The sequence below is a fragment of the Nycticebus coucang genome, chromosome 9 (genome assembly GCF_027406575.1).
Source record: "Nycticebus coucang isolate mNycCou1 chromosome 9, mNycCou1.pri, whole genome shotgun sequence".
Classification (NCBI taxonomy): Eukaryota; Metazoa; Chordata; class Mammalia; order Primates; family Lorisidae; genus Nycticebus; species Nycticebus coucang.
In genome coordinates this window covers 62,363,354-62,389,213 of record NC_069788.1, presented here as the reverse complement: position 1 = coordinate 62,389,213, position 25,860 = coordinate 62,363,354, and the positions used below count along the sequence as shown (strand labels likewise).

General features: G+C 40.4%; 1 protein-coding gene across 2 annotated transcripts; it reads left to right on the top strand.

The window, feature by feature from the left end:
* Positions 1–501: 501 nt before the first annotated feature.
* Positions 502–25,803, top strand: STMND1 (stathmin domain containing 1). Of its 2 annotated transcripts, XM_053603815.1 has the most exons (6): positions 502–518; positions 552–736; positions 10,186–10,351; positions 15,329–15,474; positions 23,958–24,089; positions 24,726–25,803. In XM_053603815.1, the coding sequence occupies exons 2-6, from the start codon at positions 656–658 to the stop codon at positions 25,008–25,010; spliced, it is 810 nt and encodes a 269-aa protein (XP_053459790.1). In that variant the 5' UTR covers positions 502–518; positions 552–655; the 3' UTR covers positions 25,011–25,803. The 2 variants fall into 2 exon arrangements, with proteins under 2 accessions (XP_053459790.1, XP_053459791.1); XM_053603816.1 differs by lacking the exons at positions 502–518; positions 552–736 and adding an exon at positions 5,813–5,874.
* Positions 25,804–25,860: the final 57 nt, after the last annotated feature.

Genomic DNA, 25,860 nt, shown 5'->3' with positions numbered 1-25,860 from the left:
CTCGAGCGCTTGCCCCAGGCACCGGGAGTTGGGGCGTGTCCCACGCAGCCTCACAAAGGAAAAAATAAGGTCCCGGCAAGATGCTTACGGCTCCAGTTCCTTTAAAACGAACTTGGCCAGGAAGCTGGCCCTCTCCTCCCTCCTCTCGCTCTGGAGAAGGCTGCAATTTGCCTTCTAGTTGTAATGTAGACGCCTCCAGTCTTCTAGTTTTCAGTTTACAGAAGTCCCTTCTTCGCCGCCCAGGTCCCGCGTCTGAGCGACGCTGTTTATTGTGGCAACCATTGCCTACAGCTGCCCAGATGCCGAGCGCGTCCTGCAGAGCGTGGAAGTGCAGGGAGTGCGAGAAGCAGGCGGTGGGGAGCGCAGAGGCAGGGCACGGGGGCGCAGGGGCACCGGGAGCGCAGGGCACGGGGCGCAGGGGCAGAGCACGGGGCGCAGGGCACGGGGGCGCAGGGGCACCGGGAGCGCAGGGCACGGGGGCTCAGGGGCAGGGCACGGGGCGCAGGGCACCGGGACGCAGGGGCACCGGGAGCGCAGGGCACTGGGACGCAGGGGCAGGGACGCAGCAGCTCCCGACCCCGCCGGGGCGCGGCGGGGAGCGCTCACCCGGGCTCAGGCAGCGAAGCCGGCAGAGGAGGAGCCGCGCGGGAGCAGCATGGGCTGCCGCCCTTCCCAGCCTGCTGAAGACCGGACACGGGTCCCCGCGCCCAGGAAGGGCTGGCAAGTGGGAGTCAAGGTAAAAACGAAAAACAAACTAAAAAATATACAAAGCGTGTAAGTGTGTGGGGCGGTTGGGGTCCACTGGAGCAGGGTCTATCCAAGTTCACAGCTCCCCTAGTAGGTGGAAAGTGGAGAGGACAGATGAGAGTAACTTTATTCTGGAAGTGTTAACTGCTGTCTTCACCAGAAAATATACAGAAGGTGCAAAAAAAAGTATGCTCATTTTAAGAAAGGAAAAAAAATGGATTAAAATCTCGTAATGCTCAAAATATACCCAGAACATTTGTTATCTTGTACCTTGTATCCATTGTCACTGCAGAAGTCAAATGTGACTCAAGTATTACGATTTTAATACTTTTTTTGCTGAAAGCAAAGTATACACATTTGTAAAATTATTTAATACTTTTTTGCTGAAAGAAAAAGTATACACATTTTTCTTTCTTAAAATGTGTATATAATTTTGGCATGCTCTGTAGATAAATACGTACGTGTATATATTTATTCTAACTGGACCAGTTCTTTTGTGTTTAAAGAGCCTGCGAAGGTGGTCCACCTCTCAGGGCAGAGGCAGGAAAGAGCAGGGCCTTCTGCTCAGAGCTGGGTTGGCTGTGATTCTCAGGGGAAAGTAGGAGTTCCTGGAAACTTTCCCATTGTATTGGCTTCTGGAAAATGGTCCTTTGGTAGTTACTTACTTATAATGAGGAAAGAGCTCAGAAATCTCAGATGCCATCTCAGGATCTATCTGTGTCCTCTGGGTTGAGAGGCCCAGAGAGGGGGACATCTTGCCCAAGGCTGCACAGCTTCTTTGGGGGCAGAGCAAAAGTAGAATCCAGAGTTCAAGGGTCTTTCCAGTGCTCTTTCCATTTGCCCTCAAGGCTACATCCCCTCTAATTCTTCTGGAGACATGAAGGGGATTTTTCTACAGGGTGGGACATGAAGGGATGGGTTGGTTGAGGCAAAAATGAAGGCCATGACTTCTTCCCATTCTTATCACCATCAGGATTTTACAAACAGAGCTAGGAACCCTCAGGGGTTCTTTTCAGGGAAATTACCCAAAGATAGAGCCACCATGTAGTTTATAATCAAATCATACTGTTAAAAGTGAAAGAGAACACTATTAATAAATGTTCCCAGGCCATCTGGCTGAAGCCCAGCAAACTGACTCATGGCCACCTCTTGGAGTACATTTCAGAAACAAGCACACCAGAGTCTAGTCAGGGCTGAGACTCCAGGCTTGATACCTGGCCCTGGGGGAAGCTTTCACCCAAACGGCCACCCCTCTTAACCAAGTTTTCTGCTTTCCATCCCGAGGCTACCACAGTCTGTGTTTATGGGTCCATTACCATTTACCAGGTCTTTGTGCCTCTCCTGTCTACCTTCACCCATGCTGTCACCTATCTTCCCATGAAAAAATTTTTGTAGTGTGCAAAACCTTTTACGATTTGGTCCCATCCTTTCTCTCGAATGTCATCCTCTCCTCTAAGGCCAGCGGCTGTCTCTTGTGAGGCTGCCAGACCAAATGACTTGCAGGCTCCATTCTCTCAGGTTGCCCTCCATTTTCACCCTGCCCCTGCCACCCTGCCTGCAAGGTTGATCTTATATCTGCTCCTGTCATATTTCACAACATTTTGTTGTGGTTGTTTCCATGTTTGCCTCCCATGCTGAGCTGTTGCCGCCTTGAGAACAGGAACTGTTTTGTCTTTGTATTTGCAGTGCTTACTACGTGGCATCAGACTGATCTGCAACAGGCACTAGTGAATACTTCTTAAGTGGCTGCGTGTCCCTCCCGGTTCCAAGACTCCTTAGTGTCCTTTTGTCTCATAGTAGCATAACTAGTCTAATGACAGTCTGCAAGGAGAAAATTCAATATTAAAATATCCTGAAAATAGACTCAGAGTCGACTGATGCATATACCTCTCCCTGCCCCAAGTACTTGACATTGGAAATCTGATCTGGGAGAGGTATGATTATTATTAATTAACCACTTTACAGACATGAGAATAGAAATGCTTTTCCTACTTTCATAAATATAAAAGGCTTAAAGCTTAGTAGGTCAACAGTGTCTTTAAGATGAAATGAATATGTTTGCTTGCATGAAATATTTATGTTTCTTAGAGGCACAACTTCAAGATATTCTGAATTAAACTTCTTGAGACTGGTCTACAGACTTTTTGTTCCTTTCTACCTTAGTCTAATCTAAAGTGGCAAGAAGACACTGTAATAAAATAGTGCATAATAATAAGAAAAGTATGAGAAAACTTTTCTTAGCTGGAGAAATGCTCTCCTTCTATATGAATAACTCAAAGTTCCTTGTCTGTTATAAAAGGAGAGAGGCTAGATTGGCATAGATGGTCTCCAAGGACCCTGCACAGATTTTTCCCAATGACTGAAAAAGAAAATTCTTGATTGTCAGTAAAAAGGCCCAACTTCCTAAAGTCCACCTGTTAAAACTATCATATTTTTGGCTGGGTGTGGTGACTCACACCTGTAATCTTAGCACTCTGGGAGGGTGAGGCGGGTGGATTGCTTCAGCTCAGGAGTTCAAGACCAACCTGAGCAAGAGTGAAACCCTGTCTCTACCAAAATAAAAAAACTAGAAGGGTATCATGGTGGATACCTGTAGTCCCAGCTATTCCGGAGGCTGAGGCAGGAAGGTCTCTTGAGCCCAAGAGGAAGAGATTCCTGTGAGCTACAATAACACCCTGGCACTCTACCCAGGGTCTCAGAATGGGACTATTTCTAAAAACAAATAAATAAATGAAATAAAATGATCATATTCCTGAGTGTTTTAGAGAGTTGTTATTTATTATTCCATTTATTAAAATTAAACTGGGAAATATCTCAAATTTTGAAGAATTAATTCTTCCTAGATGTCTAGAGACAAATATATTTATAAATTGCATCCACTAATAATTTGATTTAGGAAGGTTTTAGCTCCAGGAAGCCTCAAGGAGTTATCTCCTCAGAGCTGTTTGGCAAATATGTACCCACAAAGCTGTAGGACACATGTAATACGTCCATGCCTAAAACAAACAACAAACAAAACCTCACCTGTCTATAGTTAAAAGGGATACTTCTTTTGGAAGGCTGATCATTCCTGTGCATAGCTGTTAGCTTGGAATTGAAAACTTATTAATTCTGTCTGAAATTGATAACATTTTATCTGCAGGACACTGAGGTATACCATAATGTTGATATAAATTGTAATAAACACCTGGAATCTGTTTTTCTGTTACAACTTCATCTGAAGGAAAAAGTAAAACCTTCCACCCACTTCCCTGCTCCAGTACCATTGCTCGTATAATGCAGGTATATTTCTTAACTGGTGTGGAAATACAAACACTGCATACACGTCTAGAACAAGAACACTACTTGTCTTATTTCTGAGATGCATAGATCTAATTAATTTGTAAACATGTCTGATTTTGAGCTATGTCTATTCTCAAATCTACATCATGAAACTGGGTCAAAACTTCCAGAACATGCTGCATACAGGTAAGATATTTGAGAGATGTTCTTACTTTTCGAAAGAGAAGAACCTTAATTTTTTGCTCTGGAAACAGAAGACTGGTTTCTGTTGTTTTATGCTAAAAAATTGTATTGTGTGCACTCAATTAAGCTTTGGTCACTAACCGGGCTCAAGGGGACGCTGTCTCTAAATAAGCACAAATAGGTAGAGATCCTTGCTAAGGCCTGGATTCTAATTCCAAGCAGTTAAAGTGGCTTTGATGAAACAATTGTGAGATCATTCAGGGGTTGTAGCATTTAGATCCATTTCAAGTTGTGAATTACAGAATGTCTTTGTGAAAAACCACCTTTTAGACTGAACATATTCAGATTTGCTCTCAACTCCAATGTAGGCATTTTGTTGTTGCTGTTGTTAAACCGATTAAATTTTTCAGGATCTTTATTTGGAAATGTTAAATGACAAAATCAGTCCCTCTGTGTAACCCAGTGCTTTACTATGATCAAAATGATGGGTCTGTTGAACAAAATAAACTTGTGAAAATACTTGTGTTACTATCACTGCAGATACTGGCTTTCAATCATTTATTTGAAAGAAAGTATAGAGCGCTTAACATGATTTGCATCTTTACCTTCAGTATAAACTGAGTTTCTGGAAGAAAAGCACCAGACAGGATTTTCTTTTCCTTTGTCATATATAACAAACACACACACACACACACATATACATATGTAGGTATGTGTGTATATATATATATGTGTGTGTGTGTGTATTAGATTAGAACCTAATGTGTGTGTGTGTATGTGTGTATATATGTATGTGTATATATATACAGGTTAGAACCTCCATAGTTGACCACTCCCTGCTTAAATTGACTTAATTTTCATAGACCAGCCTTCACCATGTGTATGTATCAGTACAGTAGACCTAGTTCCCTATGTTGACACCTCCATATGTTGACCAAAGTGATCTTTGTTATAGTTCCCTTGAGTGGTCAACTTACAGATAGTCTACTGTCTATGTATTTATGTATTATGTTGTATGTAGTATGCTATGTTTAAAGACTTTTCCTGGGCCCACTTACTCTATAGAGACTGTATGGGTAGTAACCATGTTTATGAAGAAAGACAGAGGGAGGAAGAGAGAAGCATGTAGTTGCATTTAGGCCTTTTCCTTGCTCTGATTCCTGTTTTAGATACATTGGGGTTTTGTTTGCTTACTTGTGTGGTTGGTTGGTTGGTTGGTTGGTTGGTTTTTCATGTTTTCACATATGGTCTCAAGCCACAGAACTAATTAACCCTAAATTAGGGGTTAACCCTAAACACAATGACCTGATGTTGGTTTAGCTGGAGTGATGATTTCATCCACACAAGGTGATAGGAGCTATGTAAGACCTCCTATGAACATGCAAGAATCCCTGACTGACTTACAAAAACCTGATCATGACCAGGGTCCCTATAAGCTAGCCATTGCAATTTCTACCTAGCCTCTAAGGGACATCAGATTTTGGAGTAATTCCAGAAAGTAGTCTAATGTGTATACGATTTTTACTATAAGGTATCAAGCGTTTCATACCAATGTCCTATTTTTTTATTTAGTTTTCCTAAAGGGAATGTCTCCTCCAGTTCTTAGAGTCATAATTTTAGAGCCAGAAGGGAGTTTCCTTCTTCAAACGGAGGCCCTAACAGGTCAGTTCTCTACCTTTCTGGACCTACTTCTTTCCCCTATTTTCACTGCCACTGTGCTAGTTGATGTTTAATCAAATCTCACCTGGATCACTGCAATAATTGTAACTAATTATCCTGTTCTGTCCTTTCCTTCCTTCCACTTCCAACACTTACACTAACCCAAAAGTGATCTTTCTCAAAAACACACCTGATGAATTTATTTTACTTCCATGGATAAAAATCCCGTGAAGGATTTCTGTTGCATTCAGAATAAATCAATTTCCTTTACTTGTCACAAGTCTTCCCTTCCCCACCTCAGCATCTTCCACTGTCTGCCTCAATCTGTTTCCACTACCCTGGTATAGTTCACATTTCTAGACACACAGTAGGTTTCATATCCCTCTTTTCTATATGCTTTTCCCTCCATCTAAATTGCCCTTCTCTCATTGTCCAGTGGAAACACGTTCATCAAGACCCAATTCAAGCTTCTTCTCCTCTTTAACACCTTTTGCTACCCACCCCCACAAGACACAAGCTTGTATCACATATAGCAAGGCTGTGCTACAGACAAAGGGAGGTAGAAATCAGGTCCTGAGGTCCTTCAAAGACTCAGGAGAGCAGAAGAGCATCCCTGGGCCAAAAAATAAAATTAGTAGACAGGAGAAGAATCCCAAGAAGACAATACTCAGTGCAAGATACTTATGTTCTTATCTCTTATGGAGACACTGAGGAGGCTTCCTCTGGTACGTGTCTCAGGTGGAGAAGTTGATAACACCCACTACAATGGGAAGTGGAAAAGTTGCCACCCAAGAGATGAAGGATTGCTCAGCACCTGAAGAGAGGAGATGTGGTAGTTAGAGAGGGTATGAGAAAAGTTTTTCTGAACATGTGAACATGTAAAATGTACTTACTCTCAAAATAAATGAGAGTTCTTCAAGTTGAATTCATTTAACTTCATGAAAGACTCATATTTTTCTTATTCCTTTTCTTTTGCTGTGGAACTATGAAAAATTTGGCATGGATAATCAGTTTGTCCTCAATGGTTTCTTAAATCACACATAGGCCGGTTTCTTACACTTTGTTTTGACCTATGTACAAGCAGTGGAACCCTGGTTCGAAGAAATAGACATCCTTGAAAGGAGAAGGTTGGATTGTAAATTATTGCAGTATTTGTGGAGGGCCCTCTGGAAACACATGATAATATAAAAGGTGCATATCCTTGACCCAGCATGTCCACATCTAGGAATTTATTCTCACAGAATGATAGGAAGGGTTCACACTGATATATATGCATGGATATTATTCTAGCACTACCACTTACGAAATTGAAAAGTCAGAAATGACTAGATGTCCTTCCGTAGGATTTGGTCAAATAAATTGTGGTATAATTATATAATGAACTACAGTACAACCACCATTAAATAGAATGAGGAGGACTCATGGTGACATAGGTAAACATCTCTGATACATGTAAAGGAAAAACATGTTACATAAATATATCATTAATACGTAATTCTGTTTATTTTACTTTTTAAAATAACTTTAATGAAATATAATTCACATACTATATGATTTACCCACTGTTTTAGTCTGTGCTGGTATAGCAGAATACCACAAACTGGGTAAGTTAAAAAGAACAGAAATTAATCTCTCACACTTCTAGAGGCTGGGAAGTCCAAGATCAAGACAACACAACATTTGATTGTCTGGAGAGGGCCATTCTTCTGTGTCCTCACATGAAGAGCAAGCCAGCTCAAGGCTGTGTGAAGTCTCTTTTATAAATCCCTTAATCCCCCCCAAAGGGAAGAGCCCTCAGGGCTTAATCATTTATTAAAGGCCCCACCTCTTAATACTATCACACTGGTAACACTTGAATTTTGCAGGCGACACATTCAAACCATAGCATCCATTTAAAATGTATAATTGACAACCATGACCACAATCTAATTTTAGAACACTCCCCTTACCCAAAGAATGGCTACCCAATAGCAATCTCCATTTCCCCCATCCCCAGCTCCACCCTAAACAACAGCTAAATCTATCTTCCACCTCTTTAAATTTGCCCATTCTGAACATGGATGGTCTTTCTAACTGGCTTCTTTCATTGGCTTCTGGTTTCCAGGTATCTATGCTGCAACATGTGTCAGTTTTTAATGTCTTTTCATTGCCAAATGATATTCCTTTGGTTGCCTAGACCACATTTTATTTATCTATTCATTAGTTAGTGGACATTTGGATCATGAACATTTGTGTGCAAGTTTTTGTGTGAACAGATGTTTTCATTTTGCTAGGATATATATGCAGAAATGACATCTTGGGTCAGGTGGTAACTGTACGTTTAACTTTTTGAGGAGCTCTTAAACTGTTCCCAAAGTAGCTACACCATTTTATATTTGCACAGCAATGTATGACGAGTCCAGTTTCTCCACATCCTTATCAACACTTATTATTGTGGTTTTTTTTCATTATATTTATCCGAGTGGGTGGGAGGTGTTCTCTCATTATGATTTTGATTTTCAAACCTGTGAGCTTCAGGCAATCCACCTGCCACGGCTTTCCAGAGTGCTAGGATTATAGGCATGAGCCACTGCGCCCGGCAATGATTTTGGCTTTTATTCGCCTAAAGATCAATGATGTTGAACATCTTCTCCTGTGTTTATTCTGATTTGTAAAGACTATATGAGCAAACACATCTGGGAAGTGATACTCTTATACTAAGATGTTAATAGTGCTTCTGTCTAGGTGATGTTACTTCTTACTTTCTGCTGCGTTTCTGTATCAGTCAGTGTTCTAATAGAGGAACAGAACCAGTAGGACAGATGGATGGATAGGTAGATAGATAGATGAATTGCAAGGAATTGGCCTGTGCAATCACGGAGGCTGGCTAGGCAAATCCAGACTCCATAGGATAGATAGGGCAGGCAGGCAGAAAAAACAGACTGGACTTGAAGCTGCAGCTCACAGGCAGAATTTCTTCTTCCTCAGGGAGACCTCAATTCTATTCTTAAAGCCTTTCAATTGATTGAATAAGACCCATCAAGATTATCAAGGAGAATCTGTTTTACTTAAAGACTGTGGATGTTACCACATCTGCAACATACCTTCCCAGCTACATCTAGATTCCTGCCTGAATACAGTAACTGAGGTTGGGCGTGGTGATGGCTCATAATTGTAAAACTTTGGAAGGTCAAGGTGGAAGAATTGCTTGAGGCCCGAAGTTTGAGACCAGCTTGAACAAGAATGAGACCCCATCTCTACAAAAAAATAGAAAATTAGCCAAGCATGGGTGCCTGTATTTCTAGCTACTCCAGAAAGTGAGGTAGGAAGATCACTGGAGCCCAGGAGTTTGAGCTATAAGGACTCCCTGGCATTCTAGTCCTGGCAACCAAGGGAAGCAAGACTGCTTCCAAAAGAGAGAGAGAGAGAGAGAGAGAGAGATTGATTTTACAATAAATTTAGTTTTTTGTTTGTTTGTTTTTTAGAGACAGGGTGTCTGTCACCCAGGCTAGAGTACAGTGGTGCAGTCACAGCTCACTGCAGCCTTCAACTCCTGGGCTCAAGTGATCCACCTGCTTTAGCCTTCAAACTGCATGAGCCACTACACTTAGCCAATATTACTGGTTTTAATCAGCAAAAACAATATAGGTTCATTTTTCTTTAGACTTAAAAAAAAAATACCCTCGTAAATCTACTGTGATACTGATGATGAGGACTTGCTTATCTGGCATCCTTCAGCACACTCAGCATGGTATCTTGTATCTGATAAATTCATATTAGGTACTACATTAGTTTTCTATTGCTGCTCAAATAAATTAACACAACTTTAGTAGCTTAAAACAACACAGATGTATTCTGTTACACTTCTAGAGGTCAGAAATCCAAAAGCTGTTACACGGGGCTAACATCAGGGTGGTGCAAGGCTGGCTCCTTTCAGAGACTCTGGGGAAGGAGTCTTTCCTTGCTTTGTCCTGCGTCTCGGAGCTGAATTCCTGACTTTGCTTCACTCAGGCCCCTTCCTCCATCTTCAGCTCCAGTACTCTAACATTTTCAAATCTGTGGACTCTCATTGGATCATTTTCCCCTTTTCTGTAGTCAGATCTCCCTCTGTCTCCTTTTTCTAAGGACACTGGATAATTCAGGGTAATCTTGCCATCCCAAGAACCTTAATCACATCTGCTAAGTTGTTTTGCCGTATAAGGTAACACCTAGTTTCTAGGTGCTACTCAGCCTACCACAGACACTGGTTGGCTGCAGAGCACAAACCTGACCCTGCTACCTTGTTTTTGTTTTCTGAGAAATCTTGACTGTCCTAAAGCTGTTCCCTTTTCACAGGCTGATGTTGCCAAGGAGGATTGCAGCCCCCAAATGGAAACTGCACTGCCCAAGGACACTGTGGACAACGCAGAGGACCTGAAACAAGCCCACATGGGAAACTTACCTGGAACCCTTCCAGAAAGGTCACCATCTCCCAGGGACAGAAACAGGAGAGTAAATTCAGGTAACCTTCCTCCACCCCATTCATGTTGGTCTTACAGAGGACTATTTCTCTAAATACATTATACAATGTCCGTGTGGTAGACCTTTTATCGCTGCTTTGTGGACCATGAAGTACTTTAAATGATAAGATTTTTATCTCCAAGACATTAGGATTTAGCCTTAGGTTTTCATTACACAAGTAAATAATGCTACACATTAATCTTCTTGTTGCCGAAGTCATTAAAACCATCTCAAAAAAAAACAACTAAGGGCCTTTTTGAGAGTTGGGAACAAACCTTAGGAACAGCTCCTGCAAAGTTTAAAGGAATTTAACCTCCCACTATGTTAAGATCTTTCTAAGGGAAAGTCTATAAGGGGTCCTCAAACTTTTTTTTTTTTTTTTTGTAGAGACAGAGTCTCACTTTATGGCCCTCGGTAGAGTGCCATGGCATCACACAGCTCATGGCAACCTCCAACTCCTGGGCTTAAGCAATTCTCTTGCCTCAGCCTCCCAAGTAGCTGGGACTACAGGCGCCCGCTACAACGCATGTCTATTTTTTGGTTGCAGTTCAGCCGGGGCTGGGTTTGAACCCGCCACCCTCGATATATGGGGCCGGCGCCTTACCGACTGAGCCACAGGTGCCGCCCGGGTCCTCAAACTTTTTAGACAGGGAGCCAGTTTACTGTCCCTCAGACCGTTGGAGGGCCAGACTGTAGATTAAAAAAAAAAAAAAAAGAAAGAAAGAAAACTATGAACAAATTCCTATGCACACTGCACATATCTTATTTTGAAGTAAAAAAACAAAACGGGAACAAATATAATCACACTGCCTCCTGTGGCCCACAGGCCGTAGTTTGAGGACCCCTGGTACATTTTCAAAAATAAATAAAACGTACACCAAACTGTCTTCTGCATCTTTCCCCACCCAAATTATCAGCAAATAAACAATAAAAGAATCTTTCAAAAATGTAAATGAGGTGTTTACTCCCTAGTGTGGTCTTTAGAAACTATTGGTGGTTTTTGTCCTAGGGTGGGTTTTCCCTTTACTTGACTTACCCCCTGGTGTTGATTTAACTCACCTTATTTGTAGTTGTCAGCCTTTGCAACAGATTGAACTTCACAGACCTCAAGGAAAACTGCTCTCTTTGATTTTCGGAGAAGGCATTCATTTCTTGCTTTGTCTCTGTAGTTTCTTCTCTAGGTACAAGTAAGGACTGGAAAACAAGTTAACACATGTGATTATTTTTCTTGGACTTTTCTGGCACACTTGGGTTACCACAGATTTTAATGTTCTCTCTCCTCTTTCAGCTCTGCTATGTCGACACAACCTCTGAGAATGATGTAGGTGGTTGGGGAATGCAATGCAGGAACAGCCCCTCTTTTTCTTCAGTGTCTTGGGCCAGCTCAGACATTATTTACCCTCTAATAATTCTGTTAAGACCCTGTCTAGACTGCAGCATAAATGCTAAATATCTGTGTTGATCACAGACCACAGATTATCAGGCAGACAGGGACCAGCTGTGTCCCAGAACTTCTGCTCTGTGGCGTGTTAGGAACCACGCTGTACAGCAAGAGGCTGTGAGCGAGCCAAGCTTCATCTGTGTTTACAGCCAGTCCCCAGCATGGCATCCCCACCTGAGCTCCATCTCTTGTCACATCAGAGGGGGCGTTAGATTCTCATAGAAGCCTGAATCCTACTGTAAACTGTGCCTGCAAGGGATCTAGACCTCATGCTCCTTAGGAGAATCGAATACCCACCCCCTATGGCACCCCCACAAGCCCTGCCTATGGAAAAATTTCTCTTCCGTGAACCCAGTTCCTGGTGCCAAAAGGTTGGGGACTGCTTTCCCCAACACAGTCAGTCCTGCCAGCCACATATACACTGTTAAAAGGATTTGCAGAAGGCAGGAGAGTGCTGAGCCAGAGCAGCTGGGGTGGGTGTCAGCCACCAAGGCAGCTGTTTCTTACATGTAGTGTCAGTGAGTGTTCAGGAAGCACCTTACTGCGGAATGAATAAGACCCTGCATCCTAGACTTGCTGTTTGCTCTCGGCCCAGTTGCCTTTCTTCCTCCACATTCTGGGTTTTCTCCTTTCTGTGCCTCTGTTCTTCACATGTGCAGAGTCTATTTGTTAAGAAGCTCAGGTTTCACACTATTTCCCAAGTGTTTCCTTTTTAAAAAACTTTTTATTTCTCCTAAGGAGCATGAAGAATAATTTCAGATTCAAGAAAAGGTGCCCAAATCGAAGAACACCTGTGTTCTTTCACCCAGATTCCCTCAATGTTAATGTGCTACCACATTTGCATTATCATATTTCCCCATATACTCGTATATCCTTATGGGAATAAGTTATAGACATAATGCTACTTTACTTCTAAATACATCAGTATTTCCTTAAAACAAGGACTTTTTTTTTGCATACTCGCCATACAAGGATTGAAATCAGGAAATTGCCATTGATGCCGTGCAATTATCTCATCAATAGACTAGATTCAGGACAGGTGTGGTGGCTCACGCTTGTAATTCCAGCACTCTGGGAGGCTGCGGCCAGAGGATCGCTTGAGGTTAGGAGTTGGAGACCAGCCTGAGCAAGACTGAGACTCCATCTGTACAAAAAATAGAAAAATAAGCTGGGAGTGGTGGTGCACACCTGTAGTCCCAGACACGTGGGATGATGACTGAGGAGGAGCCCTGAGTCCAGGACTTTGAGGTTGTGTTGAATTATGATGATGCTATTGCACTCCAGCCTGGGTGACAGAGTAAGACTCTATCTTTTTTAGAAAAAGATACTCAAATTTTGTCAGTTATCTCCCAACTGTCCTTTGTACATAAATTTTCCCGTTCAGGTTCTAATCCTAGATCACACATTTAATTTGGTTGTCAGATGTGATCAGTCTCCTTTAATCTAAAGAACCTCTCAGCTTTTTATTCGTTTTATGCCCTTGACATATTTGAAGAGTGTAGACCATTTATTTTCTGGAAAGTTCCTCAATTTGAGTTTGTCTGAGCTTTCCTCACAATTAGGTTCAAGTTATACATTTTTGTTAATACCAAGAATACCTAAACTGATACTGTGTTTTTCTTGGTACATCAGATTAGGAAGTATGTAAGACCTATATTTGACCCATTATGGATTTTTTTTTTTTTTGCTTTGAACAGTTATTTTTTGAATCCAGTACAATTTACTGATTTTTTAAAATTACATTTGGAATTTTAGTTACAGTTAGAGAGCCTTTCCCTAAGCCAAGGGTAAAGACAAATTCACTCATGTTTCCTTGCATAATGTCAGATGACGTGAGAAAATGCTAATATAAATGTTAACTATATGGGGGAAAAATGGTATGTCCAGTATTATGTCAAATTTATTAAAATAAAAGTTTACTAACTAACAAGGGTAATCTCTGGGTGGTGAGGATATGCTCGTTTTTATTTTACCTTTTATACTTTGCTGTATTTTCTAAATTTACTACAGTAACTATGTATCACTTTTATAATAGCACATTTTAAACATCCTCCAACATTCTCCAATATCCAAAGAAAGCAAGAAAACTAGTTGAAATGACCCATATACTTGAGGGATTTCTGTATAAGTTAGCTACACTTGCATGAGGAGAAGACACACACAGAAAGGTACTGAAATGGGAAGGGATTTGTTGGAATTACTTGCAATTATTAATTAGCGAAATCTCTTGTAACAGAGAGGTTACTATTGTGAAGTGAAAGACACCTGATTAGAGTGTGTGTGTTTTCTGTCTGCCCAGCACAAATTCATGAAAGCTGTCTTTGCTAACCCCTGAGGTTAGAAATTTTCATAAAAAGATTCCATCCACAAAATGGAATGGACTTAGTTTCTATCAGGGCTTCAAGTGGATTACAAAAGAGAAGATAGCTCATTTCCGAGGATGCCCCATTGCACCCTCTTTGACAGGAGAAGTGAAACTGCCTTTGGCCCAACAGTCCAGGGGCCTTTATTTAGTAATGTGATGGCATAAAGGCAGCTGCTTATTTGCTTATTTATACAATGGGGTGACTTGGAATGGGGGCCTCTCTCATTAGTGCAGGTTGTAAAGCTTCTCTCGTAAACTGTTTCAGTGCTCATTTTTAGATCATTAACAAAAATTTAGTTGATATCACTACAATTCTTATTTGGTTCAAAGACGCTTCAAAAAGGCATACTTTTACTTATGTAGATTTACCAGATGGTATATTTTAAACTCAGGGTTGCAGAACTAGAAGTCTCTTGGCAACATCACGCTGTTTATCCTCTGTATACAAAGCATAGAAACCAAACTGCAACTCATAATAGTCACCAAAAGAATATCTGAGTCTTAGCGGTGGCTTAGCTACATAATTAGTTGAGCAAACCCGTGTTGTCAGACCCAAGTGTATAAGTGTTGTTACAACAAAAAGGTAGTACATAGCAGCACACAGGAAGACTTTCTGTTATGTTAATATGTGACCTGATAAGTAAATAGCATATTATGTTGATTATATCCTCTGTAAGACTATTAAAAAATTGAACTTCAAAGGATTGCAACAATTTATAATAGAAACAGATATTTAGGTAAGAATGCTGAGACTAAGATTTAATTAAGTAGCATTTTTCTTTTTTGTTTATTTATTTAGAGGCAGGGTCTCACTCTGTCACTGGGGCTGGAGTGCAATGGTATAATTATGACTCACTGGCCTTGAACTCCTGGACTCAAGTGATCCTTCCATCTCAGCCTCCTGGCTGGAACTACAAGTATACACCACACACCTGGCTTTTTTTTTTTTTTCAGGGATGGAGTCTCACTATATTGCCCAGGCTAGTCTCAGCCTCTTGAGCTCAAGTGATCTTTCTGTTTTGTCCTCCCAAAATGCAGGGGGTTAGGCATGAGCCACCATCCCTGGCCCTAATTAAGTAGCATGGTTTATAAGACATCCATTTAGCATTTCATTGGTAAAATCTTCATTCTTAAATTTTGCTTTCTTTTATCTTTCCCTTTGGAACACCTAGTGACCAATGGATTAATCAATAAGCCCCAACCCCTACAGAATCGCGAGCGACAGAAGTCATCAGACATCCTGGAGGAACTAACTGTTCAAGGAATAATACAAAACCACAGCCAAGTATTTAGAAATGGAGAATCATATGATGTCATGGCAAGTAATTTTGTAATTAACATTAGCTTATACTTAAAAGTAGCAATAGACTATGATTGATCATGGGCCATTATTTCCAGCATATTTAAATTATAATACAGATAAAAGCATTTATCTACGTCAGATTTTTCTTCCATAAAACCCTACACACCATCCTTTTCTATGGATTCAAAAATTCCCTTAATTATTAATGATTAATCAATCCAATAAAATGTTTCTTAGATTTTACTACATTTGAAAAACAATAAGCCCCATTGAATAACATGCCTTAATTTTTTCAGTAATTTTTATTATGGATTGCCTATGTCATAGGCTTTGTGCCAGGCATTGAGAATATAGAACTATATTCTCAATATAATTCTGGGGGCGGTGCCTGTGGCTCAAAGGGGTAGGGCACTGCCCCATATGCCAGAGGTGGTGGGTTCAAACCCAGCCCTGGCCAAAAACTGCAAAAAAAAGTAAAATAATAAAATCTGCTTTAACCAATAAGAAAATGAGCCTGTGACAACACAATGTTTGAGGTGATGGATATTGCCTGCTAATTACCCTGATTTGAACATTGTAATGTTCAAATGCTACTTAATGATGTTATTGAACACCATTATTTTGTACATTATTGAATATTATGAATTATGTCATTATTATAAATTATTGAACATTTTAATGTATGCATGTATCAAAACATACCCTATGAATATGAACAAGTATGTTTCAATTAAAAATAAAATAAATGTTAAAGAAAGAAAAGAAAATGGACTTAAATGCCAAAGCTAAAATAGTTACGCTTATATATTTATACATTTGCACACCCTAAAATCAAACATGAGGGAATAAATACAATTCTAGAAATAGTTGTATTATTATTTTTGTTTTTATTGATTCACCTTGACTAATCTGTCATTGTTTTTCTTTAGTAAGAGTAATATTTTTACTGTGGTTTTAACTGGTTTGGCCAAAGTCTAATGTTCCAAATTTTCGAATAAGTTCTGTGTAAACCTGTGAAGAAGATAGAGGGTTTTGTCATTGTTTGTCATTCTTTTTCTGTTTTGTTGTTTGTTTGGGTTGTCATTTTATGTTTCTTCAAGTTAGTGTTCTCAAGTACCACCAGTAATCCTTGATCCATAGGCAAAAAAGAGACAGTGAAAAAGAAAAACAAACAAACAAACAAACAAAGGAACCTGCAGGAAAATGAATGGAAAAGAAAAGAAAGAAAGAGAAATAGTGGAAATAAAACCCAGAAATTATACCAAATGCTCCTAATGGTTGCCTATCCCTTTCTCATAGGGAAAACAGTCGATTGAGAATAAAAAGACTCATTATTTAAATCTAGTTTTCCATCCAGACCAAGTCACTTCATGTTTGAATAAAGTTAATTTCCTTCTCTGTGTGTAGGGAATGTTGAGAACTCATGAATAAAAGCTAAAGCGGCATTTTCTTTTGAAAAAGGAAAATAAATCTTGCAGAAGGTTTTTAGGGAAAAAGAGAGGAGATTTTTTAACCTTCTGAGTGATATTACCAGGCTGCCAATTATAAGAGGGTGTGGGGAAAAGAGGAAGGTAAAAATGCACCATATAACAGAAAAGATAATGCCAAAGCCAGGACAATTTACATTTGCACAGTGCTGAGACAAGGCATTTTGGAGTACTTTATCTCATTTGAAAGTACTACAAGAAAGATTGTGGTTTTTAATATCAGGGAGGTGGAGAGATATTTTTCTAGCTTTCAGTGAGTCTCTGGGGTGAGATAAAAGAAGGCCTGTGAAAAGAAAAAGACAGGAGAGCAGTCCAAGTGGAAGAGGATGGATTTTGAAAACCCTCAGCAGCTAAGCAATGCCTTCGTAAGGGAAATGCTGTAGACGCAGCTTGCTGTTAACACCAGCAGGAATAACATTAAAATATTTCTCAGCGATTCAATTGCCGGAGATGAATTAGTTCTGACTTAGACCTTGCAAGGGAGCAGGCAAGGTTAATTGATGTAAACTACCTTGTGAAAGCAATATATTTATTACAAGAAATGAAAACTATGGGCTTGACGTTCAGTAACATAATTAAGTAAAAACAAAGATGAAGACTTTCCTATTATAGAGACATGGAATGGTTTTTAGGAGCAGAGTTTGGATCATTCTCAAAAGGATTTAAATGTGACAGCCTGCAAGAATAACTCAGTTCTCTCTCTCTCTCCCTCTCTCTCTCTCTTTTTGCTTTGGTATTAGGCCACGATATCCCTTCATAAGCCAGGCTTGCAACAGGCCAGAGCAGCAACACACAGGCTTTTGTTTTATTGCCCAACATAGAAGCCCTTGACCTGCCTGTCCATTGGAGTCACCTAGAGACGTTTCAAAAATCCCAATGTCTGGGTCCCCCACCCCCACCCCCGCACCAGTGCCAAGGCCTGGGAAGTGGCTTTCACTCTTTCAAAAGCTCCCAAGGGATTTCGGTGGGCAGCCCAGGCCGAGAACCACTGCCTTACAGTTTCAACGAGCTGTAGACAAAACTGTTATATTCATTACCAAGCTAGGAAAGTTTATAGCTTTTGAAATCATAGTCCATTCCCTATTCATTGTGAAAGAGAATTTTAAAATATTCCTGAAAATATAACATTCTGGGAACAGGGTGTAAAATTATCCTCAGGAAGCCCGCGGAGATGAAGAAGAGCTGCAGTCGCTCAGTGTCACAGATAAAGCCTGTTTTAGTGCAGGTGCAGCTGAGAATCTATATGTCAGACACCGGGTGTCTTGCATATTTTGGGAAAAGTGGTAAGGCCAATGTAAAACGATGAGAACAAGTACTGAAGGACTGAGAGGGAACCGTGTTAAGAATGAAACTATTACTATTTTGAACTGTCTGATACATAATTTTTTAAAAAGACCAGATGTGATACAATTGGCTAAGAAACAAACCAAGGAGTCAAGAGAAACACAAAGGAGGTGCCAGAAAAAGGATTTTGATGTTGGCAGTTACTATGATGGGGTGAATCTGACCAGACACGTAAATATTATTTCTCCATTGCTCTAGGAGAATACATTCTTTTAAATAAAATATTATGAGGAAAATAGAAGAATTGTGAGACTACATTAAAAATAAGTCTTCCTATGTGGGCCAATAGTATAAATAAATACAAGAGAATTTTAGACATAGATCTGCTCCTTCTTAACCAGGTTGTTGTCTTTCATTGAGTTAGTTTGAGTGGAACGGAATAAAGCATGCTGAAAAGTGTGGGTCCTCCATTCACCTTCTGAATCGGGGGCATCCCTCGTGAGCCAGTCTCTTCCTTGAAGTCCGAGGGAGGATCTGTGTCCACCATACAGCCCCTTTTTGTCCATTTTCCTTGTATTTATCACTTGCTTGCTAATGAGTACTACAGCACTCCTTAGCGCTCTCTGGGTAATCAACTTTCAGAAATGTTCATGCTAATAGAATCTGTGTTTCCTAAGAGTTAAAAATATATGCAAAAAGTATAATACTTAAGACACTAAATAGCATATTAAGTGAATCTTTCAATGTAGTTCAGAACATTCTAATGAGAGTTAGGTGACTATGTTATAACTGTGCCTTGGTTTTACGAACCCATGTCTGTGAGTATGGATTGGTGTGGACCACTGTAGAGAGATGTGTTAGGCTCTTGTTGATCCACAGAGGTTATCATTGGGTGTCTTTTAAGTGTCTTTTATCCCAAACTCCTTTCTCCCTACTTTTTAAGCATGTCCTGGATCATCCTGGATGAAGGACTGTGAATTTTTCCTTTGACTCCTATGTCTGGTCCAAGTTTATTCCCTTCTCTGTGAAACATCTGTACTTGGTAACCTTTAGTGCAGTTAGGAGGTTTGTTCACATTGCATAAGAGTCTCTAACATTATTTGCTGAACCTCATGTGGAGTTTTTAAGGAGGAGGAAGTTGACTGGGTTAAGACTAAATGTCAGTGATCCGAGTGACCTTCCCAGGGAGGTCTAACGGTGACAAAACAGGAATGACCAGATCTTTTGCAGGAAGCTTTGTCTATTTTCTATGTACAAGACTCCTTTGAAGGAAACAAAACCGAAGTTCGTTTATAGGTCAATAGTTAAGAAAGCTCTGAGGAATACACAGTGGATGTAAAAAGTAATAATTACAAATTAAGTTGTCCAGAAACAAGACTCCGATCTCTGGAGTTGGTAGTCCTCTAATAGTATCCTTGAAGAAAATTAACTGAACTGGTAACTTTTAGAGGCTTTAAATTTGACTTTTTTTCTCTTCCCTTCTTCTCTTTTCTTTTCTTTTTTTACTTTAAATTTCTGCTGGCAGCATCCCTCCAAGCATGATATGATCATTGTTTTCATTTTTAAGGGCCAACATTTGACAATAATGATTTCGTAAAATTCAGTGGTAAAGAATGCAATTGTCATTCTATACATTTCTCAATTCCTTAACTTAAAATGTTGAGCTCAAGAAAAAACAGGGCTGCCTAGATAGGATTAACTTCCTCAAGGGGAAGGAAGAACATAGTATCACAGGCGTCATTTTGGGATTAAGCCACAGGAAGCAGCCACCCCAACAGGAAAATCCAAAGTTCTTTCAGAACTACTGATCTCATCATTTTAGTCAAGGTGCAGACTCCCATGCAAAGAAAACCCAGCTTTTCTTTATTGTATCTTGGATTATTACTTCCATTTTCTTTTAGCCCTTTACAAGTGAACATTCCTTAAAAAAACATTTTCATAGTAATTTCACAGTATCTGTAGTTGAGCCGCCATGTCCCTCTTTTTAGCAGATGGCTTCTGCCAGCAGGAAGCCTAAAAGCCGATTGTCATAAAAATAATACAAATGGTGGTCGGGGTGGGGAGGGAATTTGCTTTGCGAACGTCCCACAGTTTTCATGTGGTGAAAAACTTTGCACTGCATAAAACGGATTGCTCTAGGGAGCCAAAACGTCAGTACATGTTTTCCCTTTAGAAGACTCCTATAATCATAGATTTCAAAGCAGGAAGGAACTTTAGCAGTCCTCAGTCCCCTCCCTGTTTCACAGTTGAGAAAGTGGAGCCTGAAGAAAAGAGTTACTACAGCTGCACACTGGGTGTTTGTGGTCACCCAGGGTGGAATCTCAGGCCTCCTGCCAGCTGGCCTGTTGAGTGATGACACTTGCATCCCTGGTTATGACTTTGTGTGCTATCATTGCAAAAGTCACTGCTTTTACAGAATGAAAACAATTTACTGAGTGGCTATATATACTTTCCTTTTCCTTCTACCTTCTGTTTCCCTCCAATCCTGTGAATTAAGTATTACTAAATCTATTTTACAAATGAGGAAAGTGAAACCACCGTTTACAAATTTAAAAGTGGTGGTGAGGATGTATAACACACCCCTGGGTGAAGGGCTCTTTTACAACTAGAACTTTACTCTGGAAGTGAGGACAATGTAACCTAAAAATTTGTACACTCATATTAATTTGAAATAAAAAAATAAGTTAAATAAAATAAAATAAAACAGAAAAGGCGTATAAGACCAGAACTGTGGTAAGGGCCCTAAGGTCAGAGGCACAGTCATTGCTGAAAGTCATGATAATAACCAGCCACCGTCCTCTCCTTTGCTTTGCTATAATTGTTACTCGGGAGCCCTATAGCTGATGATCATGGCGAGTATTAACTTTCTCCGTAGATAACATTACTCTGTGAAACCTAAGGCTAGTTTTTGAGATATCTTCCAGGCCCTGCTTTCTGGTAGAAGGACTGGCCCACCCAGAACAGTAGCCCCACTATGAGGATTGACTCAACTAGTATTGCCACCCCGACCCACTCAGCAAAGAAGACAATGTCTACACCCTATAGTTCCATCCCAGTCCCAGCCAACTAGAAGACCCAATTTAAAAAACTATCTTTAAAATCTCTTTTTCCCACATTTTTGGGGAGGTGGATTTGAGAAATTCCTCCCATGTCCTCACATGGCACCTGTGGATGCATTGAACGCTCTCCCTGCTATCTCCGCCCCTGCTATCTCAGTGTATCGACTTCATCTTGGGCAGTGGGCAATGAGCTTGCAGAATTTAAGCACTCATGGAAAGTCATAGCCACACCAGGATCCAAACCAAGATCTGTCTGGGTCCCAGTCTCAGGTGCCTTTTTTCTACTAGGCTAAACTGCCTGTCCTTGTTTGTTTTGTTTTGTTTTGTTTTTTTCTCAATGTCTACAACATTATGGTCTGAAGAGCCAGTGTCTTAGAAATTACGGTGACTATTAATAGCTCTGCTGTTTTTTAAAAGTCTTTAGAGAAATTATCTAGAACAATATTCAATTTGTTTTATCATGAAACCCTGGAGTTCATTAAACCTCTCCCACCCCCAGTTGTAATTAATCTGTACATAACTGACCTAGAGAGACGCCTATATTAAATGAATTGGAGAAAGCAAATTGCAAAGCAGTGTATATGACATAATTCCACTTAGGGTCTGTTTAACATTACAGATGTCTTAAATGCATGTTACGTCTGTGGGTCATCACTATGAAAATTTTGAAACAGACTGTGTTATGGTCCATCACTTCACTTCCGAGAAACACAGTCACCAGCATCCTTTCTGATTCACCTGTGCAAGTTTCAACTTGCTCTGCTTATAGGTGTTGCTGGAAGGGCTAGTTTGTTTCTGTCCATGCAGATTTTACATTTCTTGATTACTGTGTATCTTAAAACTTATAATGACTCAGATATAAAAACATCTGTGCATAGAGGATATCTGAAAAGACAGATACCAAAACCTTTAAAAAGGTTCATACTAAGAAGTGAGGCTCGGCGCCATAGCACAGTGGTTAGGGTGCCAGCCACATACACCTGGGCTGGTAGGTTGGAACTTGGCCCTGGCCTGCTAAACAACAATGACAACTGCAATAAAAAAAAATAGCCAGAGGCAGCGCCTGTGGCTCAAAGGAGTAGGGCACCAGCCCCATGTACTGGAGGTGGCAGGTTCAAACCCAGCCCCAGCCACAAACAGCAAAAAAAAAAAAAAATAGCCAGGCATTGTGGAGGAAGCCTGTAGTCCTAGCTACTTGGGAGACTGAGATAAGAAAATCACTTGAGCCCTAGAGTTTGAGGTTGCTGTGAGTTGTGACACCACAGCATTCTACCAAGGATGACATAGTAAGATTCTGTCTCAAAAAATAATAATAATAAAACAAAATAAAATAAATAAGAAGTGGGATTGGGGGACCAGGGGGTTAAGCAGAGATTATGTATCATTTTAATTTTTCATAACAAATGTACATTATAAAACATTAATTTTAGAAAGGAAAACATAAATTTAAACTTTTTTCATAGATCCTTTACAAAAATTTTACTTTTCTTGTAAACTAGAAATTATAATAGGGTGGCACCTGTGGCTCAGTGAGTAGGATGCTAGTCCCATATATCAAGGATGGCAGGTTCGAACCCAGCCCCAGCCAAACTGCAACAAAAAATAGTCGGGCACTGTGGCAGGCGCCTGTAGTCCCAGCTACTCAGGAGGCTCAGGCAAGAGAATTGCCTAAGCCCAAGAGCTGGGGGTTGCTGTGAGCTGTGACACTATAGCACTCTACCGAAGGTGACAAAGCAAGACTCTGTCTCTAAAAAGAAAAAAAAAAAAAAATATATATATATATATATAAAATTAGAAAGTCATTATACTGCTTAGAATTATCCAAAGGGCATTTGATCATATGAAATGAGATTTTTTTCTCCTGGCACGAAAATATTTGTAAACTTCCAATAGCAAAGCCCAGCCCAGAACTATTGCTCAGTAATTGTTAATTGGCTCTTCCCAACAAAAAACAAAAAGCAGTAAAAACTAATCTCTGTGACAAATGAAAGTAATCTGTAGCTTATGGAATATTATAAAATCATCGGCTTGAACTTTTCACCTTGAACTGCAGTCCCCTCCTTCATTCCTCATCTTTTTCCACCTCGTAGTCCTTCTTCTATTTAGTCTCTGAGCACCTTGCACTCGCAGCACCTTTTCTGTAGTAGCCTGGGTTTTTAAGGGACCTAAGAGAGTTTATATTTACAAATTTATTCTGTGGTTAATAGCTATCCCATGGTTGCTTGTTTTATCTGCCTCTAGAAAGTTCAGCTGTTTAGGATTCACTTTTCTTTTTTATTTCTTTTATGAGACAGTCTCACTCCATCACCCCAATAGATTGCAGTGGCATCTTCACAGCTCACTGCAACCTCAACCTCCTGGGCTCCAGTGATCCTCCTGCCTCAGCCTCCCAACTGGCTGGCACTACAGGTGGCTGCCACAATGTCCTGCCAATTTTTCTTATTTTTGGTAGAAACAGGGTCTTGCTCCTGCTCAGGCTGGTCTCAAACTCTTGAGCTCCAAGTGATCCTCCTGTCTAGACCTCCTTGAGTGACAAGATTCCAAGTTTGAGCCACCGTGCTGGCCTACGATTTACACTTTAAACTGCATTTATTCCAACTTCCCTGCCTTCATCCTCTGTCAGTAGGACAATATGGTTTTCTTCACTTTACAAAGTGTCTTGTTCCAGGTGAACACAACTGAGAAGCCACTGGGAAAGCCACCAGCCAGGCTGAAAAAACTCAAGATGAAGAAGGAAGTAAAGGACTTCACAATGAGGGACACTGAGGAGAAGATGCAGGCGGCAGAGGAGCGCCAGAAGGTATTGAGCTCACCGATGCACCAGGCCTGAGGAGCTCGCTGCACGCTAAAATGAGCTTCTGTCCGTATTTTATATGATCTGAGTGCTTCTTATGCTATATATTTAGTGTTTTCTTTTTAAATTTCCATTGTAGAGGAATAAAGCAATATCTTGAAGTTAATTGAAGATTACATTTTTATCCATAAAACCTAAGTAAGAAATCTCCAATTCTCAAAATTAAGTGCAGTATGGAGTTTTCCTCAAATAAAAAAATAAGTTTAATTTGGTGGGGTGTGGTGTTAAGCTGACCCGAGCCCTTGCAGAACATCAAACAACACCAGCAGCATTTGCACATTTGCACATTTGCCCCCAGCACCCTCCACCTGCCATTCTGCCTGGACCCAGCCTTTGCTTTGGGTCCCACAGCCTTCACTTCCCAGCCCTCTATTTGGCCTTTCACAGCAAGAACCAGATGCCAAGCTCCATGGGGGTGGGCTCTGCGTCTGCCTTCATCACCAGGAGTTTCGCAACAAGCTTCTGGTACATGACTGTATAATGAAATAGACAGAGCCATAAATGTTGATTAACAAGCAGTCTTGATAAGAACTTGTAGACTGTTATTCCGGCTCTATTTCACTCTTCAATACTGCTTTTTAGAGAAAAGAAGACAAAATAAGAAAAGGGCTATGGAGAGACCGACTTTTGCCCTCAGCCAGTCATTCGGGTTCAGCTGAACTGAGTAAGGCTGAGGTGCAGTTTGCCAAAGGACTTCAAACAGAGAGTTCTCCTGGGCTTGACCTGTCCGACCTGCAGGAAGGAGAGCCACTGAAGAGAAAGAACAGTAAAAGTGATGTAACTTCGCTTGATAGAAACTACAGTTATGAAAGTATTGTGATTGTGGAGTCAGACATGTCCTACAATCAAGCAGATGACATATTCTAGTAAGCCATCTTTTGTGAATTTCTTAGGAGGGGATCCATTCTCCCCAGTTGTGACATTCTTAGTGTGTGTCAGGTTCTTTGGCTGCCTGACCTCACTCTGTTGGCATTTCAGCTTTGGGCTTAGGAATGATTGTGTGAGCTGAAGGTTAGTTAAGTAAATTAAATGGCCATGCTAGCTAATAAGTAAAAAGGAGAGAGATTTGACCAACCAGCTTAGATGTTATAAAATTGGTGTTCTCTTTCATGTGCTTTAAACGTTGTAAAGATATGTTTATTTTATGAGTATTTTCATTCAGGGCTGTCCAATCTGATGCCCTAGGGGATGTGTGCAGATTATTGGAGAACTGTTTCACTTACCTGTGGTGTCAGATATCATGGAAAGTGTGCACAGACCTTTATTTTTGCTCATCAGCTGTAGTTAATGTTTGTGTATTTAATGTGTGGCCCAAGATAACTCTCTTCCAATGTGCAATAGCAAAGAAAAAAGATTGGACAACCCTAGATGTTTGTGCCAAAGAAAAATCTTTCCTCTTCAGAACCTGTGGCTGTGTCCACCATCCACCCTCTGCTGGTCCTTTAAGAAAAATTGCATGGATTTATATGAAGTATTTTCATAATCTGTATACTTTTTATGCTGTACATCTACTTTTTAAATTTCTTTGTATTACAAAGGAATAAAGCAATATCTTAAAGTTGGTTGAATTAACCAGTTTCATCTATATAGTTTCAGTAAGCAGTATCCAGTTCTTAGAATTATGTACAGTAATGGAGTCCTGGTCATGTAAAAACAGGAAAACTTCAGATGGGGTGAGGGGAAAGGAAGTTGGGGAGGTAGGAGATAGATTAAGAGT